This window comes from Pelophylax lessonae (genome assembly GCF_965119305.1).
Source record: "Pelophylax lessonae genome assembly, chromosome: 4".
NCBI lineage: Eukaryota > Metazoa > Chordata > Amphibia > Anura > Ranidae > Pelophylax > Pelophylax lessonae.
In genome coordinates, this window is record NC_138771.1 from 268336128 (window position 1) to 268355377 (window position 19250).

General features: G+C 42.3%; 1 protein-coding gene across 12 annotated transcripts in view; it reads left to right on the plus strand.

The window, feature by feature from the left end:
- GRIP1 (glutamate receptor interacting protein 1) overlaps positions 1-19250 on the plus strand; it is a 1071013-nt gene that overhangs the window by 930330 nt on the left and 121433 nt on the right. For all 12 annotated transcript variants that reach the window (XM_082255180.1, XM_082255172.1, XM_082255177.1 and 9 more), the window contains one exon: positions 1767-1953. In XM_082255180.1, coding sequence (XP_082111306.1) covers positions 1767-1953 — 187 coding nt within the window. The remainder of the gene's footprint in view (positions 1-1766; positions 1954-19250) is intronic.

Consider the following 19250-nt stretch of genomic DNA (forward strand, 5'->3'; position numbering starts at 1 on the left):
AATGTAAAAAATCTAATTAATTCATCAATTTAGGTCAATATGTATTCTGCTACACATTTTTGGTTAAAAAACAAAATCCCAATAAGCGTATATTGATTGGTTTGCACAAAAGTTATAGCGTCTGCAAACTATGGGATATATTTCTGGAATTTTTTTTAATTGTTTTTTCTAATAATAGCGATCAGCAGTTTTTAGCGGGACTGTGACATTGCAGCGGACAAATCAGACACTAAGTGACACTTTTAGGGACCAGTGACACCAATACAGTGATCAGTGCTAAACAAAATGCACTGTCACTGTACTAATGACACTGGTAAGGAAGGGGTTAGCATCAGGGGAGATCAAAGGGTTAAATGTGCTCCTAGGGAGTGCTTTTTAACTGTATGGAGTAAGACAGAGATCAGTGTTCCTGCTTAGCAGAAACACAAGGTCCCTTCCCCTCTGACAGAATGGTGGTCTGCCTTGTTTACATGGGCAGACCGCCGTTCTGCCTCTCCTGAAAATGATCGCCGGGTGTCGGCGAACATCGGGTCCACCCGACCTGCTGATTGGCTCCTGCTGTGTCCAATCACAGCAGGAGCAGATCACCGGCAGCACGTGCGCCCCAGGCCCAGTGCACAAAAATCAGGTACAGGTTGTGATTTCGCGCAGGAGGGCTGCCCTGTCACAGTATATCTACGTAGGGCGGTCAAAATCATACAGTGCAGGACCTATTCATAGACCATGGAATGTCCCAAACCAGTAAATTTGAGGGGTGGGCAGCAACATAACAAACAGGACTGCCAACAGGCTCACAAAAAAACAAGGGTTAAGGAACCCTTTACAGCCTGAAGTATCTTGTGTCTAAAGCTCGAATCAGCTGAAACCCGAACATCTACCTGGTAAAACTGGAGAACGTGTGAACAGACAATCAGGTGGCGGCCTTTTAAATTTGGCATACAGATGCTTGATGCTGGAAAGCCCAAAGAACACTACTATAAGCTGTTTCCAAAAAGAAGTTCAGGATTAAAAGGATTAACCTACATACTTATATTTATCTGATGCTGCATCTGTCTCCTGCCATCTCGAAGACCGAAAACCAGGAGATCAAAGACCGCTGATCGCCCAATTCTCTGTCAGTCACTGGCTCTCTGCTCTGCCCCTCCAGAGCTCAGGCATCTGGTTGGATCCCAACAATAAAATTGGGGTCTCTTCTGAGTCTGGACAGACTGAGTGATGTTACAGGAGTGCAGAACAAAGTGCACTCCTGTGACCTACAGGAGAAGTAGGGCCAAAAGAGCTCTACTTCTCCTTTTTTAAATATAGAAAAAAATGCTTTTCGTTGAGTACAATGTGCTTGTCACAGAAGGTGACCATATACAACTAACAATGTGTGTGTACACACAAACACACTAAGGCTGGATTTACACTCCACTGCATGTTTTTTACCAACCCCTGAAACGCAAATCACTACTCTATCTTTAATATACATTTTGCAAATGTTTCACAAGAAAACCAGTGCAACAACTTTGATGTTTTAAAGTTTCACTCAAGTAGTTTGTGATGTTATCCTTTATTATGTTGTAATGAACCATTCAATTTTCATGCTTTGTTCAGATGGGTGCTGTAGATATTAACCCTTACAGTCAGTGATTCCCCATGCCCACAAGCGTTTTTTTTTTCCACAGGAATTAAAAAATCCTATCTTTTTCTACCAAATTGTAATTTTTACCTTAAAATGACAAGCCTATGGCATTCTAAGTGTTTTCTTTGGTTTGTTTTTCCAGTGTCCTTGGCATCTAGCACGGTTGGCTTATCAGGTCAAGTTGTCCACACAGAAAGTACAGAGGTTGCACTAACTGCAGACCCCATAGTGGGATTTGGAATCCAACTCCAGGGCAGTGTGTTTGCCACAGAGACATTATCATCCCCACCCTTAATTTCTTATATTGATGTAGACAGCCCTGCTGAACGGTGAGTAACAATGACTTGTCATGACAAACTGTCTATAGGCTGACTGTTTGACCTGGTAACAATTTAGCAGATAATGTTCTAACATGTTGTTACCAATTGCACTTGAAAATTAAAACCTTTGTGCATGTTGTCGTAAAGTAACTACCTAAAGCAGAGTTCCAGTCATTTTTGCATTTAATAAAAGTCAGCAGCTACACTTTTAATAAACAGCCACTCACCTGTCCCACGTTCCAGCGCACCACATCCCAGCTGTTTTCAGCCTGTGACCTCCCTCTATGGCACCAGAATCTTTACTAGGGGGACCTGGCTGTGACAGCTTGCGGCTTCACATCCAGGTCCCCACTATGCATGCACAAGCGGCGCTGCGCTCTGTGACTGGTCCCAAAGTCTTCTTGGACCTGTCATGTGTCCCAGAAGACCTCAGGAGGGAGGGGGGAAGGAGAACTTCCGCTTCTGATCTCCTAATGCGACCAGAATGGAAGTGGGAGTGGGTACCTGTCAAAATTGGTTACCCACTCCCCCCCCCCCCCCATCCCCAAAAGCTCTGTTTCTCAAACAGGAGGTGGGGGAGGGGCCTTAAAGCATAACTTCTCCTTTTAGGTGGAGCTCTGCTTTAAGATTTTAATATGGGGACTTCCATTGCCATCTTGTGTAAAGGTGCTTTTCCCGGGGCTTTTGAGGTTTGTCCCTGCTTTATAACTTAGCCAACAAACAAAGCGCATATGCTTGTCAAGGATCAGTCAAATAACCACCAAAGAGCATGCACCTTTAAAAACCAGCCAGTAATGACAGAGCCTATATGATTGGCCTCTTCAATGCATGTTGCTTTGTGTTTTGACTTGTATTGTAATTTGTCAAGAATGAGAAACTGCAGGTCAGTATCCCCAAAATGGAGCAGTCATGGATAAATTAAGATAATTTATGAGTACAATAGAGGACATTTATCAATCATTTTACAAGACCAAGCAAAGCTAAACTGGAGCAGTTGGACGCATCATAACGTGGAATTAATGCAAAGTTACAAATCTGAGTCAGTTTTCTCTTTTGGCTGCTCTAAAGTCCGCACTTGTGAGTTAAACCTGACCCTGAGCACTTCTTAATTATGCATTTGTTTAGAGCATAAATGTCTTATCTTCAGTAATAAATGTGTCTTTGAAATATAAAAAAAATACCAGAATTGTGCACACAAGTCTTCAAAATTGACCTGCTCGCACTAGAAGGTGTAATCGATAAAAATATCAATGTATAAAAAGTACTACACTTAAAAAAATAAAATAAACATAATAAAAAAAGTAAAAAAATGTTTAAAAAATTTGCAGTGTACAGCAAATAAAACGAAAACAAAAACTGTGTTAATAAGTGCAAATGCAACAATATTATAACATATTAATAATGTCCAAAATAACCTGGAATAAAGCACAAACAAAAGAGGTGAATAGGCTGTAATTAACAAGTTTAATTATATAACTATGTACACATACACCATTGATAAAGTCCAAAAACAAATAAAATGGTGTACTGTATATGTGATAAAGTCCACAAAATTTGCTTAAATTATGCTATATTACTGAAAACATTCTACTCAGGTGACCTCTCCACCAGCAATCGTCCCAGGGTGTGCTGTCACCTTATGGTTTGACCTCCAAAGGTCAAATAAGCATGAACAAATAGATATCCAGCCAAACTCCTTCTTAACTCTCAAAGATAATGGATTCTCTCTCCCACCACTGCCAAATAACACTCACAGTGCCGCATGGGTTAATGAAACACTAAAAATAAACTTCTACTCTCTGCAGCGCTGTGTCTACCCAGAGGGTCAAAGAAAAAAAAATATATTTCATAATGCTCACTGCTAAAAGCTATTTTATTGGAAAGCAGGTACAATTTTCACTTGAATAGGTAGATGAAAGCATGAACATACACTGTGTACCAATACAGCGCTGCAAGCCCAGGATCGCTCTCCCACATGAAAACCCACACAGGAATGGATCAGATGTAGGCAACCCTCGGTCAGTCTTGCACTCTCCTGGATCCCTGTAACTCTCCTCTACATGTTTCATCAGTATGACGTCTTCGGGGACTGGTTTAACCACCTCAATACCTAACAATTTCACTCCCTTTTTTGCCCAGTAAAATTTTCAGCTTTCAGTGCTGTCACACTTTGAATGCCAATTACTCAGTCATGTAACACTGTACCTAGTGTTACATTTTTTTTTTTTGGGTATACAGATGTGAAAAATACTGAAAATCTTGAGGGAAAAAAAAAAACATTTTCTTTGCTATAATATTTTGCAAATAATATTTCTTCATAGAATTAGGCCAAAATGTATTCTACTGCATTTCTTTGGTGACAATAACGCAAATCCTTATATAATTATTTAGATTGTGTGAAAGTTATAGAGCCTACAAACTATGGTACTGTAAATATATTTGAAAATTGATCATTCCTGATGTACTAACGACCTCATTTATTGAGGCCCTAAAATGCCAGAACTGCACAAATACCCCCAAAATTACCCCTTTTTTGAAAAGTAGACAGTCCAAGGTGTTTAGTAAGCAGCATTGTGACTTTTTTGGACATAATTTCTTGTCACAGTTTTTTGGAAAATGAAGTTAAAGCGGAGTTCCGGGCACAAAAACGATAATTTTTTTTGTGCCCCTCCGCTAGGTAGACCTCACCTGAAAAGGATTTGGATAGTTATTTTTTTTTTTTTGTTTACTTACCTTGTAATTGAAGATCGAAGATACTCACCTCAGAGTACTTCCTCCCTCGGAGCCGCGGCTCACCCCGTCACTTCCTGTCTCGCTATGATTCCTGGGAGCTGAACGTCATAGCTCCCAGGAATCAATGCGACGGCACTGGCCCCGCTCGTCATTTCCCATGCCCAGAAGCTGTGGAGGAATGCGGCGCCGCACCGGAAGTGACAAGAGGGGCCGGTGCAGGCGCATTCTGGGACAAGAAGACGCGGAAGAAGACACAGAAGAGGACCGCGCCAGCTTCAGCTGCCCACAAGAGAGATGGAAACGCTGTGGAAGAAATTTTATAAGTAAGTATTTCTTCTAAAAGGTAAGTGCGAACCGGGACAGATCAGAGGCTAGCCATTGTGGAATGTGCTAGTCCTGACTGCCCCGGGGGTATGTTTAGTAAAAAATGACATCTGTGCCCGGAACTCCGCTTTAACCACTTAAGCCCCGGAAGATTTTACCCCCTTTCTGACCAGGCGGTATTTTGCGATTCGGCACTGCGTGAATTTAATGGACAATTGCGCGGTCGTGCGACGCTGTACCTAAACAAATTTGACATCCTTTTTTTCCCACAAATAGAGCTTTCTTTTGGTGGTATTTGATCACCTGTGCGATTTTTTTGATCATGCGCTAAAATCAAAAAAAGAGGAGTGACAATTTTGCCAAAATAACAATATTTTTCACATTTTTTTATATGAAATTCCCCCCCAAAAAAATGTAAAAATCAAAATTTTTTTAAATTTTTGGCCAATTTGTTTTCTGCTACCTATGTTTGGTAAAACAAAATCACAATAAGCGTATTTTGATTGGTTTGCGCAAAAGTTATTGCGTTTTAACTAAGGGAAAGATTTTTGTTGTTTTTTTTTTTTTAACGAGTAATGGCGGCGATCTGCGATTTTTTTTTTTTGCGGGACTGCGACATTGCGGCAGACAGATCGGACCCTTGACTGACATTTTTGACACTTTTGGGGGTACCAGTGACATTACTACAGTAATCAGTGCTATACATATGCACTGTTACTGTAAAACTGACACTGGCAGGGAAGGGGTTAACTTTATTGGGGAAGGAGGGGTTAAGTGTGTCCCTAGGGGCGTGCTTCTAACTGTGCAGGGATGTGGCTGTGTGTGTAACAGCACAGATTAACGGTCCTACATAGCAGGACCGTTAGATCAGTGCTTTTACACAGGGAAGAATGACAGGTGGCTTTGTTTACATTAGCCGCCTGCCTTTCTCCCTTCACAGCGGACGATCGGCGGTCACACGCACGGAGGTGTCCGTGAATGAGCCGGGGCGGGAGCGCGCCTCCGGCGGCGCGCGCTCGCCCGCTATTGGCTCCCAGGCTAGTGACGTACCGGTACGTCACTTTGCCTGGCCGGGGCTGACCGCCGCAGTATATGTACTTGCGGCGGTCGGCAACCGGTTAAAAAGTTTACAATTTTTTTTTTTTTACATATTGTAACCAGAGCAGCACAGCGTCATCACATGACTGGTGTGGCAGTGATCAGGGACACTGACTGGTGACAGTATGGTAAAAATAAATACATTTTTTAAAAATCTTATCTAATCACTGTTGTAAGCAATAATTTTGTGAATGTCATCCATTCATGTGCCATAGTGTACTATTGTGATAGTTGTGATTGGCCAAAGCTTTCACATTATGAGGTCAGCTGTGATTGGCCCCTGTACCATGTGATCACTGTGAGCAGTCACAGAGATCACAATAGTACACAATGGATGGCTGTGAATGAAAGCCATTGTGTAGTATTGACATGTGATATTCAGCAGGATCAGAGGGCGCAGAAGACGCTGATTTATTTTTCGGAGAGGATCCATTACAGTTGGACATTCGCCACACAATCTGCAGGCTTACACCCCCTTTCACTTCATTATATTATATGGAGCTATCCCTGGTACATAGTGATCAATCTTCTTAATTTCTCCTGCACCCTCCATTATTTCTGTGACTTGACTGACAAGCATTCACACTGTCCACCTTGGGACTCTTTGAGGGAGCTTCGTGGAGGGAACCGGAACCTACCAACCCCACCCTACCCCCTTCTCATTTCCACCCCCCTTTTTCTTTTCTTTTTGGAACACATTTGCTCTCCCAACATGCTCATAGGGTCTTTGCTTCTTTCAGTTTGAAATACAATGTACGCACCCTATCTCCCAACGTTGCATCCCTGATGAAGGGTATTACCTGAAACGCGTTGGTTGCTATGGAGACAAGTGCATCATTATCACTTTTAACCACTAGGATGTGTCCTCTTATTTGTAAATCCATTGTGGTACAATGTTATCTTTGTTAAACAATTTATTTTTACATTTGTATGTACATGACATGCTTTCCATGTTTTTAATGTGACTTATTACATTTTATATTTTTTATGATAATGACGTTTTCAGTGTTCTCTTTGCCCCAAAAGTCCCACCAAATAGGGGGGGGAATCATTGTTGTTTTTGATATTTGATATTGGTCACAGCGTTCACATGGTACCAGGGCTGGCCCAGTACAACGAGGCGGCACCTGGAGGACGCAATATGATGTCTACCCAGAATAACACTGCTCCCTTCTGGCCCGTCATTTTACATTAAGCTGGGCCACTCTAGACAACTACTACTCCATTAATGACTTTGTAAGCTGGAACACAGTCATTTTCCAATAAAATGCATAAATACATATTAAATCCAATGAGAAAACAACATGGCATAAAACCTCATATAAATTAAACAAAAATAAAAGTATATATGTTGGATATATAAAAGTATGTACAGTATCTGACAAAAGTGAGTACACTTCCCACATTTTTGTAAATATTTTATTATATCTTTTCATATGACAACACTCAAGAAATGACACTTTGCTACAATGTAAAGTAGTGAGTGTACAGCTTGCATAACAGTGTAGATTTGCCATCCCCTTAAAATAACTCAACACACAGCCATTAATGCCTAAACCGCTGGCACCAAAAGTGAGTACACCCCGAAGTTTAAATTTTAAATTGGGTCCAATGTGTCAATATTTTGTGTGGCCACCATTATTTTCCAGCACTGCCTTTACCCTCTTAGGCATGGAGTTTACCAGAGCTTCGCAGGTTGCTACTGGAGTCCCTTTCCACTCATAATGACATCACGGAGCTGGTGGATGTTAGAGACCTTGTGCTCCTCCATCTTTCATTTGAGGATGCCCCACAGATACTTAATAGGGTTTAGGTCAGGTAGCATGCTTGGCCAGTCCATCACCTTTACCCTCAGTTTCTTTAGCAAGGCAGTGGTCATCTTGGAGGTGTGGAAGGGCCAGAATGAAACTTGTGGAGTTTGTGATTTGTCTGAATGAGAACAAGATTGGCATGTACTTTACAAGTGAGATCAATTACAACAGTATCAAGTTTTTAGATCTGTCGATCAGAAGGGATGCCCAGGGCTCAAGTCAGACAACAATATATTGGAAACCAACATCCACAAATGCCCTACTCCACTGGGACAGCAACCACTCAGCACCTCTTAAAAAGGGTATACCCACTGCCCAATTCATGCTAACCAAACTAAATTGCTAAACAGAGCAGGCTTTCCAGAAAGAGAGCTCTTTGCTAATAGAGGAGTTTTTGCTGAGGGTTTATAAAATGAATGTCACCCCTGATGACGTCATACGTTTGACGAAACCGGTCGGGTGATACAGACGTGACGAAACCACGCCCCCAACAGCCGGCTACTATTGTCTACAACAGCGTGGGAGATGTTCGTTCGCTCCCGGAGTTGACACCTGAAAAACCGCTATATGCCTTGAAAATACAACTAATATGTGAGTGTTTTATCTGCCTTTTAATTTAAATAAACGTCTTTTAAATGCGGAGTTACGCTATGTCCCTGCTATATGTCTTTTCCCTATCATGTGGATATCGCTTTTAAGCCTGCAAGGAGACATCCTGTGGCCATTGCTGGTATTGCATTTGCATTAGGTCCATTCATTAACCTGAGAGACCAAATCTGTTCGTGGATATCGCTTTGAAACCTGTAAGGGGACATCCTGTGGCTATTGCTGGTATTGCATACAAGCTGTGTTGGGTCTACTCATTAGTTTGAGAGACCAAACCTTTCTGGTAAGCAGCCATTTGATTCTTCTGGGTGATTTGCACAGCGGTGTTCCTTTTCCCTCATCTTCACAAGGAGTTGTGTGAATACATTTTCTGGGACTTTGTATGGCTGATTTCCCTGAAACCTCATCTGCACTATAAATATATGGACTTTTTTTGGGATCTGACTGAGTTCTAAAAAATCCTCTTGTTTCTACACTTTTTCTTTGTATTTTGCACTATATATCTAAGATACACTGGATAAGTTTATTGCACTATGTATTGATAATCTATTGGGATTTACTGATTAATTTCAGGTTTCCTCACACAAACACTGTGTTATTTATTATTATTTTTAAAGTGATTTCACTTATCACTATATTATAGCGCAGCACATTTCATTTATATTATAAAATGAATGACCTGAAAAGATCATATCAAAAGGTTAAAGACATCCCAAGAGAAAATTTATTGGTTGACAAATGGAAGAGAAGGGACACACAGGCAGGTCTTCGAATCATTGGCCTATATTCTAATCAGTCGGGCCAGATTTTCAATGTCCTAAAATTATTTTGGAATTTCTTACATGACAACAAGGACCTACATGGTGTCCTTCCCCAGAATCCATTAATCACATATAGGAGGGGAAAAAAATCTACTTCCACTTGGCTACTGTGACAACCCATTGGCTGCTTTAAATGCGGTCATTTCAAGGCATGCACATACATCCCAACAACTAAGGCATTTGTGAATCTAAACGATGATACAATGAACCAATTGAAATAATTTTACAATTACAGCTCAGGAGGAGTGATCTACGCAGCCAAGTGTCCGTGCCCCAAATTATATGTGAGCAAAACCTTTTGTCAGCTACGGCGACGGGTTTTGGAGCACATTGGGGATATAACACTCAATATTGATAGAACCATGGCTAGACATATGCGACAGGTGCATAGTAAGGAACCATACCAACTCAATTTCTGGCTCATTGAACAACCAAAACTGGGTGTAAGAAAGGGAAATCTGGATAAATATTTATTAAAACAGAGGCAAGATGGATTTTCTGGTTAAACTTGCGTACGCCACCAGGCTTAAATTAGGGTTTTTACTTATCTACCATTTATCAAGAAATGATCAGGTTTTGCAGTATGCATTCGGAGTTCCTTTTTAAATTGAATTTAAGCCTATAATGTCCTGGACTGTTAAAAATAGTTAGAGAAGACTGAGACTATAAAGAAAGGGATGTCCTTACTCAATTGTGTCTCTGCCTTCTTTTAACCACTTGCTGACCGCTTACTGTATATAAACGGCGGCAGAGTGGCACCTACAGGCAGAGTCACGTTTATAAACGTCATCTGCCTTGGAGGAGCTAGGGGGCGTGGCGCGCGCTCCCGCCACGATCATCAGCGGGGAAGCTGGCGCGTGTGTCAGGCGGCTCCGATTGCCGTCTGACACTCTCGATCTCTCTCCGCTGAGAGAGGACGGACGGCTGATGTAAACACAGCCGTCCGTCCTTCTGCCTGCAATGATCACAGAGACTATGTGATCCTGCTATATAGGATCACATGTCTGTAATCATTTCAAAAGCCCAACCCCCCCCCCCCCCCCACAGTTAGAATCACTACCCTAGGCTTACATTTAACCCCTTGATCACCAACATTATTAACCCCTTCCCTGCCAGTGTCATTATTACAGTAACAGTGCATATTTTTAGCTCTGATTACTGTAGTAATGTCACTGGTACTCCCAATAGTGTCCGATCTGTCTGCCGCAATGTCGCAGTCCCACAAAAGATTGCAGATCGCCGCCGTTACTAATGACAAATGACATAAATCTTTCCCGTAGTTAGTAGACGCAATAACTTTTGCACAAACCAATCAAAATACACTTATTGTGATTTTTTTTTTTTACCAAAAATATGTAGCAGAAAACAAATTGGCATAAAATGTTAAAAAATTAGATTTTTAAATTTTTTTTGGGAATGTCGTATAGCAGAATGTGAAAAATATATATATTTTTTTTTTCAAAATTGTCGCTCTTTTTTTGTTTATAGCGCAAAAAATAAAGATCGCACAGGTGATCAAATACCACCAAAAGAAAGCTCTATTTGTGGGGAAAAAAGGACATAAATTTTATTTGGGTACAGCGTTGCACAACCGCGCAATTGTCCGTTAAATTCACACAGTGCCGAATCGCAAAATAGGGCCTGGTCAGTAAGCAGGAAAATCTTCCGGTCCAGAAGTGGTTAAAGTGGCCTTTTGGGGATTTGGGTGATCTTTTGGCATTTCCCCAGTTTGGGAGACTGTTTTCTGGTTACTCCCCACTAGATGGGACGTATATTTGTTTTGATTCCGCAGTAACATGACGTCATATTACGTCATGATGGGACTTGCGTGATGACGCAAATGCAGAAATAACATGGGAAAACCCTATAAATAGAGGTAAGAAGGGGAGGCCGCCATTTTGACTCCAACCATGTGGGGATAGTTTGGCCCTCTCCATTGTCTTTCTTTATCTTTTGACACTTTTACTTTGGTGCATTTATATTTCACTCCTAACGAAGCTTATTTACTAAGCGAAACATATAGAGTTTGTTTTTTGGGAGCACTACTATCATTTGGGGTACGACATGGTTTGTAGGGAGGGTGTTTCTTTAGGATTGGCAGGCTTTACCAGTGCTATTAGAATTTCGTTTTTTGATGAGGCAGGCCTGATCAGCTTTTCTAGCCTTCAGAATTAGACTATGCCATTCTACTTTGAGAGCAGTAGATATTAGGAAGGCTTGACGAGCAAGAGTTGCCAGCCAATTTAATAGTGTGCCGCTATCCAGATTCTGACAGGCTATATTCTCTGAGACAAACCTGATAAGAGAGCTTATGGGAGAGAGATTTCCTATGAGGCATGTTTGAACAGCTTTACTAGCCTTCAGATTCAGACCAGGCAGGTAATATTTGCTGCTTCAAATGTCAGACAGCCATTAAGTTTTTTTAGCAGTTAACATATAGATACTAGCTGCAGTGGATAGCTTTGCTTCAAGAGAAGATATTTAGGATAGATATGAGCCTGAGAGATAGAGCCTTACAGCTTTTAGATTGATGTGATGAGTAAGAGGAGCAAGCATAACTAGTGGTGTGTGGCTACCTAGATTTTTATAGACCTTGTCTAGACAGGCACAACTCGAGACTCCATAGGAGAGAGTGTCTTCTCTTTCCTCATTATCTACTCTTTTTGGCTTGATTATTCATCATTGTGTGCACTCAATCATCAGTACACTATTGGCCAACCAATAAACCCACCCTCCCTTTTTGTACATATATATATTCCAGATCATTTTTTATAGGAATGAATAAAAGCTATATTTTAAGTACCTATGGTTTATGGTGCATAAGGGAACACACCCTTCGTTTAGTGTAGCTTCAGTTTGTTGCCAGTTTGTTTTTTTGCTAAACTTCAGGTATTAGTCTGTGTTGATTACAAACTCCAGAACTTGAAGGCTGTGATTTGTTTCCTGCTGTCCAGAAGATAGTCATCCCTCCAGACTTGCATGCGGGTGCTGGGTCTGATAGTGTCTACCTTCAAAGCGGTTCCATTTGCACAGTTCCATATGAGGTCCCTGCAAAGGGAGATTCTGCCCAAATTGGACAAGACACCACAGTCTCTGGACAATCAAATCCGGCTGAACTGGGGAATGGAGTACCTGGTATGGTGGCTTTGTTCTTCGGCACTTGGGCTGGGCAAATCCTTGATATTGGACAGCGGTCACCATGGATGCCTGTCTGGCTGGGGAGGCGTCCTCAGCAAAAATTCTGCTCAGGGGCTCTGGACGCTGGAAGAGTCCAGACTACCGATCAATGTTTTGGAACTCCGAGCGATCAGACTATGCCTGGACCATTGGACGGATCGTCTTCAGGGATGTCCAGTGCTCATTCAATCGGACAATGCCACAGCCGTGGGTTTTGTCAATCACCAATGGGGCCCAAAAAGTGTCCTGGTGGCTCGGGAGGTACCAGGCATTCTAAGGTGGGCAGAACGATATCTTCCAGCCCTCTCTGCCGTATACATTCCCAGGGTGGAAATTACAGGATTACCTCAGTCGGCAGGCGTTTGACCAAGGGGAGTGGTCCCTTCATTGGGAGGTGTTTCATTAGTTGTGTCTCCAGTGGGGCATCCCCAAGGTGGATCTGTTGGCGTCTCGGCTTAACAGAAAAGTGCAGAGGTTTTTGGCTCAGTCACAGTATCCTCTGGCCAATGCCAGAGACGCGCTGGTGGCCCCGTGAGGTCAGTATCGTCTGATTTACGTCTTCCCTCCTCTCCAGTGTCTGCCAAGAGTTCTTACGCAGGATTTAGGCAGGAGGGATTCCAGTCATCTTAGTGGCTCCGGACTGGCCTCGCTGGGCTTGGTACGCTGATCTGGTGCAGCTGATTGCTGACATTACTTGGAAGCTTCCTTTCAGGGAGGATCTGCTGTCCCAAGGACCAATCTTCCATCCTGCTTTACAGTCACTACCTTTGACGGCTTGGCTGTCGAATGCCGGGTACTGATGGATAGAGTTTTATTCCAATGCTGTTAAAAGCTAGGAAATCTACTTCTAGGAAGATCTACCATTGTACGTGGAAGATGTACATTGCGTGGTATGAGTCTCTTGGGGTTCATCCTCCCTCCTTCTCAGTGACATGGATCTTGACCTTCCTTCAACGGGGGGTTGAACAGAAATTGGCCTTGTGTACCATCAAGGGCCAGGTATTGGCTTTGGCAGTCTTCTTCCAATGACCCTTGGCCACACACTCCCTGGTGCGTGATTTTCTTCAGGGTGTCCGACATATGGTTCCTACAATGCAATGGAGACAGTGAGGTCTCCATTGCTGCCTTGGGACCTCAATTTGGTGCTTTCGGTCCTCCAGAAGCCTCCCTTTGAGAATCTTTGGGAGATTCCCTTGCTTAAGCGATCTCAGAAGGTGGCCGTTTTGGTGACTATTACCTCTGCATGCAGGGTGTCGAAACTGGCGACATTATCCTGTAGTTCACCTTACCTGGTGATTTACAGAGATAAGGTGTCTCTTCGCCCCTGTCTGTCGTTCCTCCCAATGGTTGTCTCTGATTTTGATTTGAATGATGACATGGTGTTGCCTTCCCTATTTCCCACACCTAAACATCCAAAGGAAATTGCCTTGGATGAGGTCTGGGCAATTAAGGTGTACTTGGCAGCTACAGAGTCTTTTAGGAAGTCAGACTCACTATTTGCGCTCACAGGTGAGCCTCGGAAATGGTTGTCTGCTTTCTCTGTGACCATTTCCAGATGGATCAGACAGACGGGGATGCAGGCCTATTCCATCAGGGGTCAGGTTCCTCCTTTCCCTTTCAAGGCGCACTCTAATCGGGGCGCTTAGTGCCTCCTGAGCCTTCTGTCATCAGGCGTCAGTGAGGCCACCTGTTCGTCGTTGCACACTTTCACAAACTTCTATAAAGTGGATGTGTTGGCATCTGCAGATGCTTCCTTTGGCCGCAAGGTTTTGCAGGCTGCTGTTTAGAGGACTTGATCCTCTTTGAGGGTGTATTGTTTTTTTCAGGTGGGCTCCAGTTGTTTTGTTTGAGCTCCTGTTGCCTGGTTGGCTACTGTTCAGCTTGGGGAATTTTTTTGCTGTTCCCACCCCTCATGTTTAACACTTCTTTGGAATGTCCCAATGGTTATGAAGATCAGGAGCTGTGTCTGTCAATGATCGAAAGAGAAAATGAGTTTTTGACTTACCGTAAAATCCATTTCTCTGATGTTCATTGACGGACACAGCACCCATCGCTCTGTGGAGTTGTAATTCTTCTGACACTGCTTGTAACAAAACTGAGTACCTATAGCGGGGAGATGGAGTATATCCCCTGGGACTGCCCATATGTGTAGCCAGATTATTTTTCTGCCTAGTGTCCTAATCCTGTAGGGGGCAGTATAATCAATGGTTATGAAAATCAGGAGCTGTGTCCATCAATGACCATCAGAGAAATGGATTTTAGTGTCAAAAATCCCATTTTTATCCATATCAAATATTTTGTAAATCTCTTTATTTAGATCATCTTCAAACTTTTTCGGAAATCTCCTTTATCATCGATTATTTTGGACATTATCATTGGTATATGGCTACATAGTTAGGATTGCACTTGGTAATCACAGACTATTTAGCTCTTTTTGTGGACTTTATCACAGATTATTTTGGACATTATTAATGATATATTGTAATATTGTTATTGCGCTTGTTTATCACAGTTTAAGTTTCAGTTGTTATGCACTACATATTTTTTTAAATCTCTCTTTGAACTTTGCAAACTGTCACACTTGGCTGCCCATTAATACAGACACACACTGGTCTATAAACTTGTCACAGATACTTTGCTAAAGGAGACGCCGCCTGGTTTGTAAGTATTCGTGTCGCCAATTTGCTTGGTAAATGTCCCCTAATGTTTCCTAATGTCCGAAGATTTTTGCTGTTTAGGAAAAGGTAGCAAAATGTTGGATACCTCTAGTGAAAATGAGAAGTGAGAAAATCCAATACTCAGGGTTTGCATTTTGTAAGCAACATTACCTAATGTAAATGTAGTTTGTAAAGCACTGCTTAAATTGACACTATATAAATGCCTATAATAAATTAACTCCTAGGTATCTTAACTATCTACAGTGCTGTAAAAACATATTTGCCCTCTTCCTGATTTATTTTTTTGCATATTTGTCACACTTAAATGATTCAGATCATCAAACACATTTTAATATTACACAAAGTTAACCCAAGTAAATACAAAATGCATTTTTTAAATTATTTAATTTAGGGATCGACCGATTATCGGCAAAGCCGATATATCAAGGGCTGATATGCACTTTCCCCGATATATCGGAATTGGCCCCGGAGGTTGCCGATATTTCGGGAAAGTGCTGTACCGGAGTGATGCCTGCAGCTATAGGCATCACCCCAGTACCGGCGTCCATAACCGACGGTCGGCTGTCTTGTAATGAAAACTGATGTGAAGCCGCTTGGCTGTCATTACAAGGAGCGGGAGGGGACGTCCTCTCCCCCTCCCGCCGCCTTCCACGGCTCGCCCAGGTCTCCCGTCCCACCAGGAGACCCAGGCATCCTACCTGCATGGCCACCTAAGAGAAGACCCGATCAAAGCCTCATTCGGCTCTGATCGGGTCTCCATGTAAAAACCCAGAAGTGATGTCATGACATCACTTCTGGGTATTCGGCGCCAGATTCAAAAAAATGACAGCATTCAAAACAGCCAAACTTGGCTGTTTTGAATGCTTTTAAGTGCAGAGGAGGGGTTTGGAGTCGTTTAGACCCCCAGATACCTCCACAACAGTACATATCAAGTGTAAAAATTTAAAAAAAAAATGTTACAAAAATGTACAAAAATATCGGCCGATACCGATATTCAATGGCCAGAATATCGGTATCGGCAACGAAAATCCGATATCGGTCGATCCCTAATTTAATTTACTAAGGGAAAAAAGTTGTCCAAACCTGCCAGGCCCTATGTGAAAAAGTAGCTCCCCCCTAAATCTAACAACTGGTCTTTCATATCGCTGTGGAGGAATTTTGGCCCACTCTTCTTTGCAGAATTGTTTTAATTCATCCACATTGGGGGGATTTCGAACATGGATGGCTAATTTAAGATCATGCCACAGCATCTCAATCAGGTTTAAGTCCCGACTTTGTCTAGGCCACTCCAAAATTCTCACTTTTTTTAAACCATTCCAAAGTGGATTTGCTGGCGTTTTGGATCATTGTCCTGCTGCATAACCCAAGTGCAATTGAGCGTGAGGTCACAAACTGATGGCCAGACATTCTCCTTCAGGACTTTCTGGTAGAGCGCAGAATTCATGGTTCCATCTATTATGGCAAGTTGTCCAGTTCCTGAACCTGCCAAGCAGCCCCAGACCATCACACTACCATCACCATTAATTATGAAATACTGTGTTTTATGTCAGATGTAACGGGATGCACACAATCCAAAAAGTTAAACTTTTGTCTCATCAGTCCACAGAATATTTGCTCAAAAGTCTTGGGGCTAATCAAGATGTTTTTTGACATATGTGAGATTTTGTTTTAGGGCCAGGCAGGTTTGGACAGATTTTTTCCCTTAATAAATGAAATCATAATTTAGAACTGCATTTTTTATTTACTTAGGTTTTCTTTTTGTAATATTAAAATTTGTTTCATAACCTGAATCATTTAGGTGTGACAAGTATGCAAAAAAAAAAAATCAAGAAAGGGGAAAATACTTTTTCACAGCATTGTATGTTCTGTATATATGTATCATTGCTCATATTATCTAGTCATGATGTCATCCTAAGGAGATATGGTACAAATTTTCCAGTGTATGTTAACCACTTTAGCCACGGAGGACTTGGCTGCTCAATGACCAGGTCCTATTTTGCGATTCAGCACTGCATGACTTTAACGGACAATTGTGCAGTTGTGCGACGCTGTACCCAAACAAAATTGACGTCCTTTTTTTTCCCCACAGAGCTTTCTTTTGGTGGTATTTGATCACCTGTGCAATTTTTATCATATAATAACAATATTTTTCACATTTTTTATTTGAAATTGTCAGAAAAAAAATGTAAAAATCTAAATTTTTTAAAATTTGAGGCCAATTTGTTTTCTGCTACATATTTTTGGTAAAAAAAAAATGCAATAAGCTTATTTTGATTGGTTTGCACAAAAGTTATTGTGTTTACTAACTACAGGAAAGATTTGTCATTTTTATTGTTTATTTTTTTATTTTTTTTTTACCAGTAATGGCGGCGATCTGTGTTTTTTTTTTTTTTTTGCGGGACATTGCTAGGACATTGCGGCGCACAGATCGGACCCCTAATTGAAGTTTTTTACACTTTTGGGGCTACCAGTGACATTACTACAGTAATCAGTGCTAAAAATATGCACTGCTACTGTAAAAATGGCACTGGCAGGGAAGGGGTTAACTGTACTGGTGATCAAGGGGTTAAATGTGTCCCTAGGGGCGTGATTCTAACTGTGGAGGGGCGTGGCTTGTGAAGCAATCACAGACATGTGATCCTATATAGCAGGATCATTAGCCTCTGTGATCACTTCAGGGAGAATGACAGATGGCTGTGTTTACATCAGCCGTCTGTCCTTCTCTCTCTGCTGCGAGAGATCGAAAGTGGCCGGCGGCCATCGGAGCCACCGGTCACATGCGCTGGCTCCCCAGCTAATGAGGGGGGGCAGGAGCACGCCGCCGCCAGTGCGCGCTCGCCCTCTACAGTCTCCTGAGCGAGCAATGTACTACTACGTCACTTTGCCCAGGAACGTCTGCCTGCCGCAGTAAAACTGTGGTGAGCAGGGCTGAAGCGGTTAATATTTTGCTACTTTTGAGCTTTAAAATTATGTATGTACATGAAAGTATCCATATTTGTTCCTATATACACACTTGTTTATCGTATTGAAAGTTTGGTTGTGTGATTGAAAACAATTGATGCTCTGCAGTCTCTCATGTCATAGAAAATTCACTATTTCTCTTTCGTTCATTGACAGACACAGCTCCTGATCTACTTAATCATTGGGTTATACTGCCCCCTACAGGAGTAGGACACTAGGTGGAAAAAAAAAGTCTGGCTACGCCTATCCTATGGGCAGTCCCAGAGGGTATAATCCCTCTCGCTGCTTATAGATACTAAGATTTTTCTGCATAGTCAGTAGTAAGGACCTAGTTCCTTGCTGAGATCTCTGGTCCTGGCAATTTTTTCTTTTTAGATAGAATTTTTACTCCTGGTTGTTTTTCCTGTGAGATCTACAATCAACTGCTGGACTGGACGACTGGCTGGATAATCTAGATTGCTGGCCAGAGTGGTCATCCCAGTCTGGCCAGCAAGCGCTCAGATCTCATTCTGTTTGCGGACTAGACTTCTAAGAAGGCCTTGATTGCTCTTCCTTTTCAAGGAGATCGCCTTTTTGGAGCTACCCTTGATGACATCATTAAGGGTCTAATAGGGGGGAGGAATACCTTTCTTCTGCAGGCTACTAAGGTCAAGGACTTGTGGATGTGGGCTATCCTTCTCAGCTCATAAGAAGTTTTTTCGTCCCTCAGGGGCAACTGAAAAGGGATCAAAGCCTTTCAGGGCCGTCTCTGGTGGAACCAATCGAACTTGGTCTGGCAAGCCGAGAGCAGGCTTCTCCGTATCCACGGACAAGGCTCCTTCAGCATGAAGGTGCGCCCTCACCCGTATCGGTGGTCGGGAGACATCTTCGCTGGGTTCTGGACCTGTGGACTTCCCTGGTACATGACAATTGGGTCCATACATACTGAGTCATACAGTCCGGCTACAAGATCGACTTTCGCTCTTACCTCCCGGCTAGGTTCTTTCCTTCCAACTTGCGCCTGTCCTCGGACCGCTTACAGGGTCTGTTTGGGGGGGTACAAGACCTGTTACTTTAAGGAGTGATTGTCCCAATTCAGACATCGGAAAGTTTTCAGG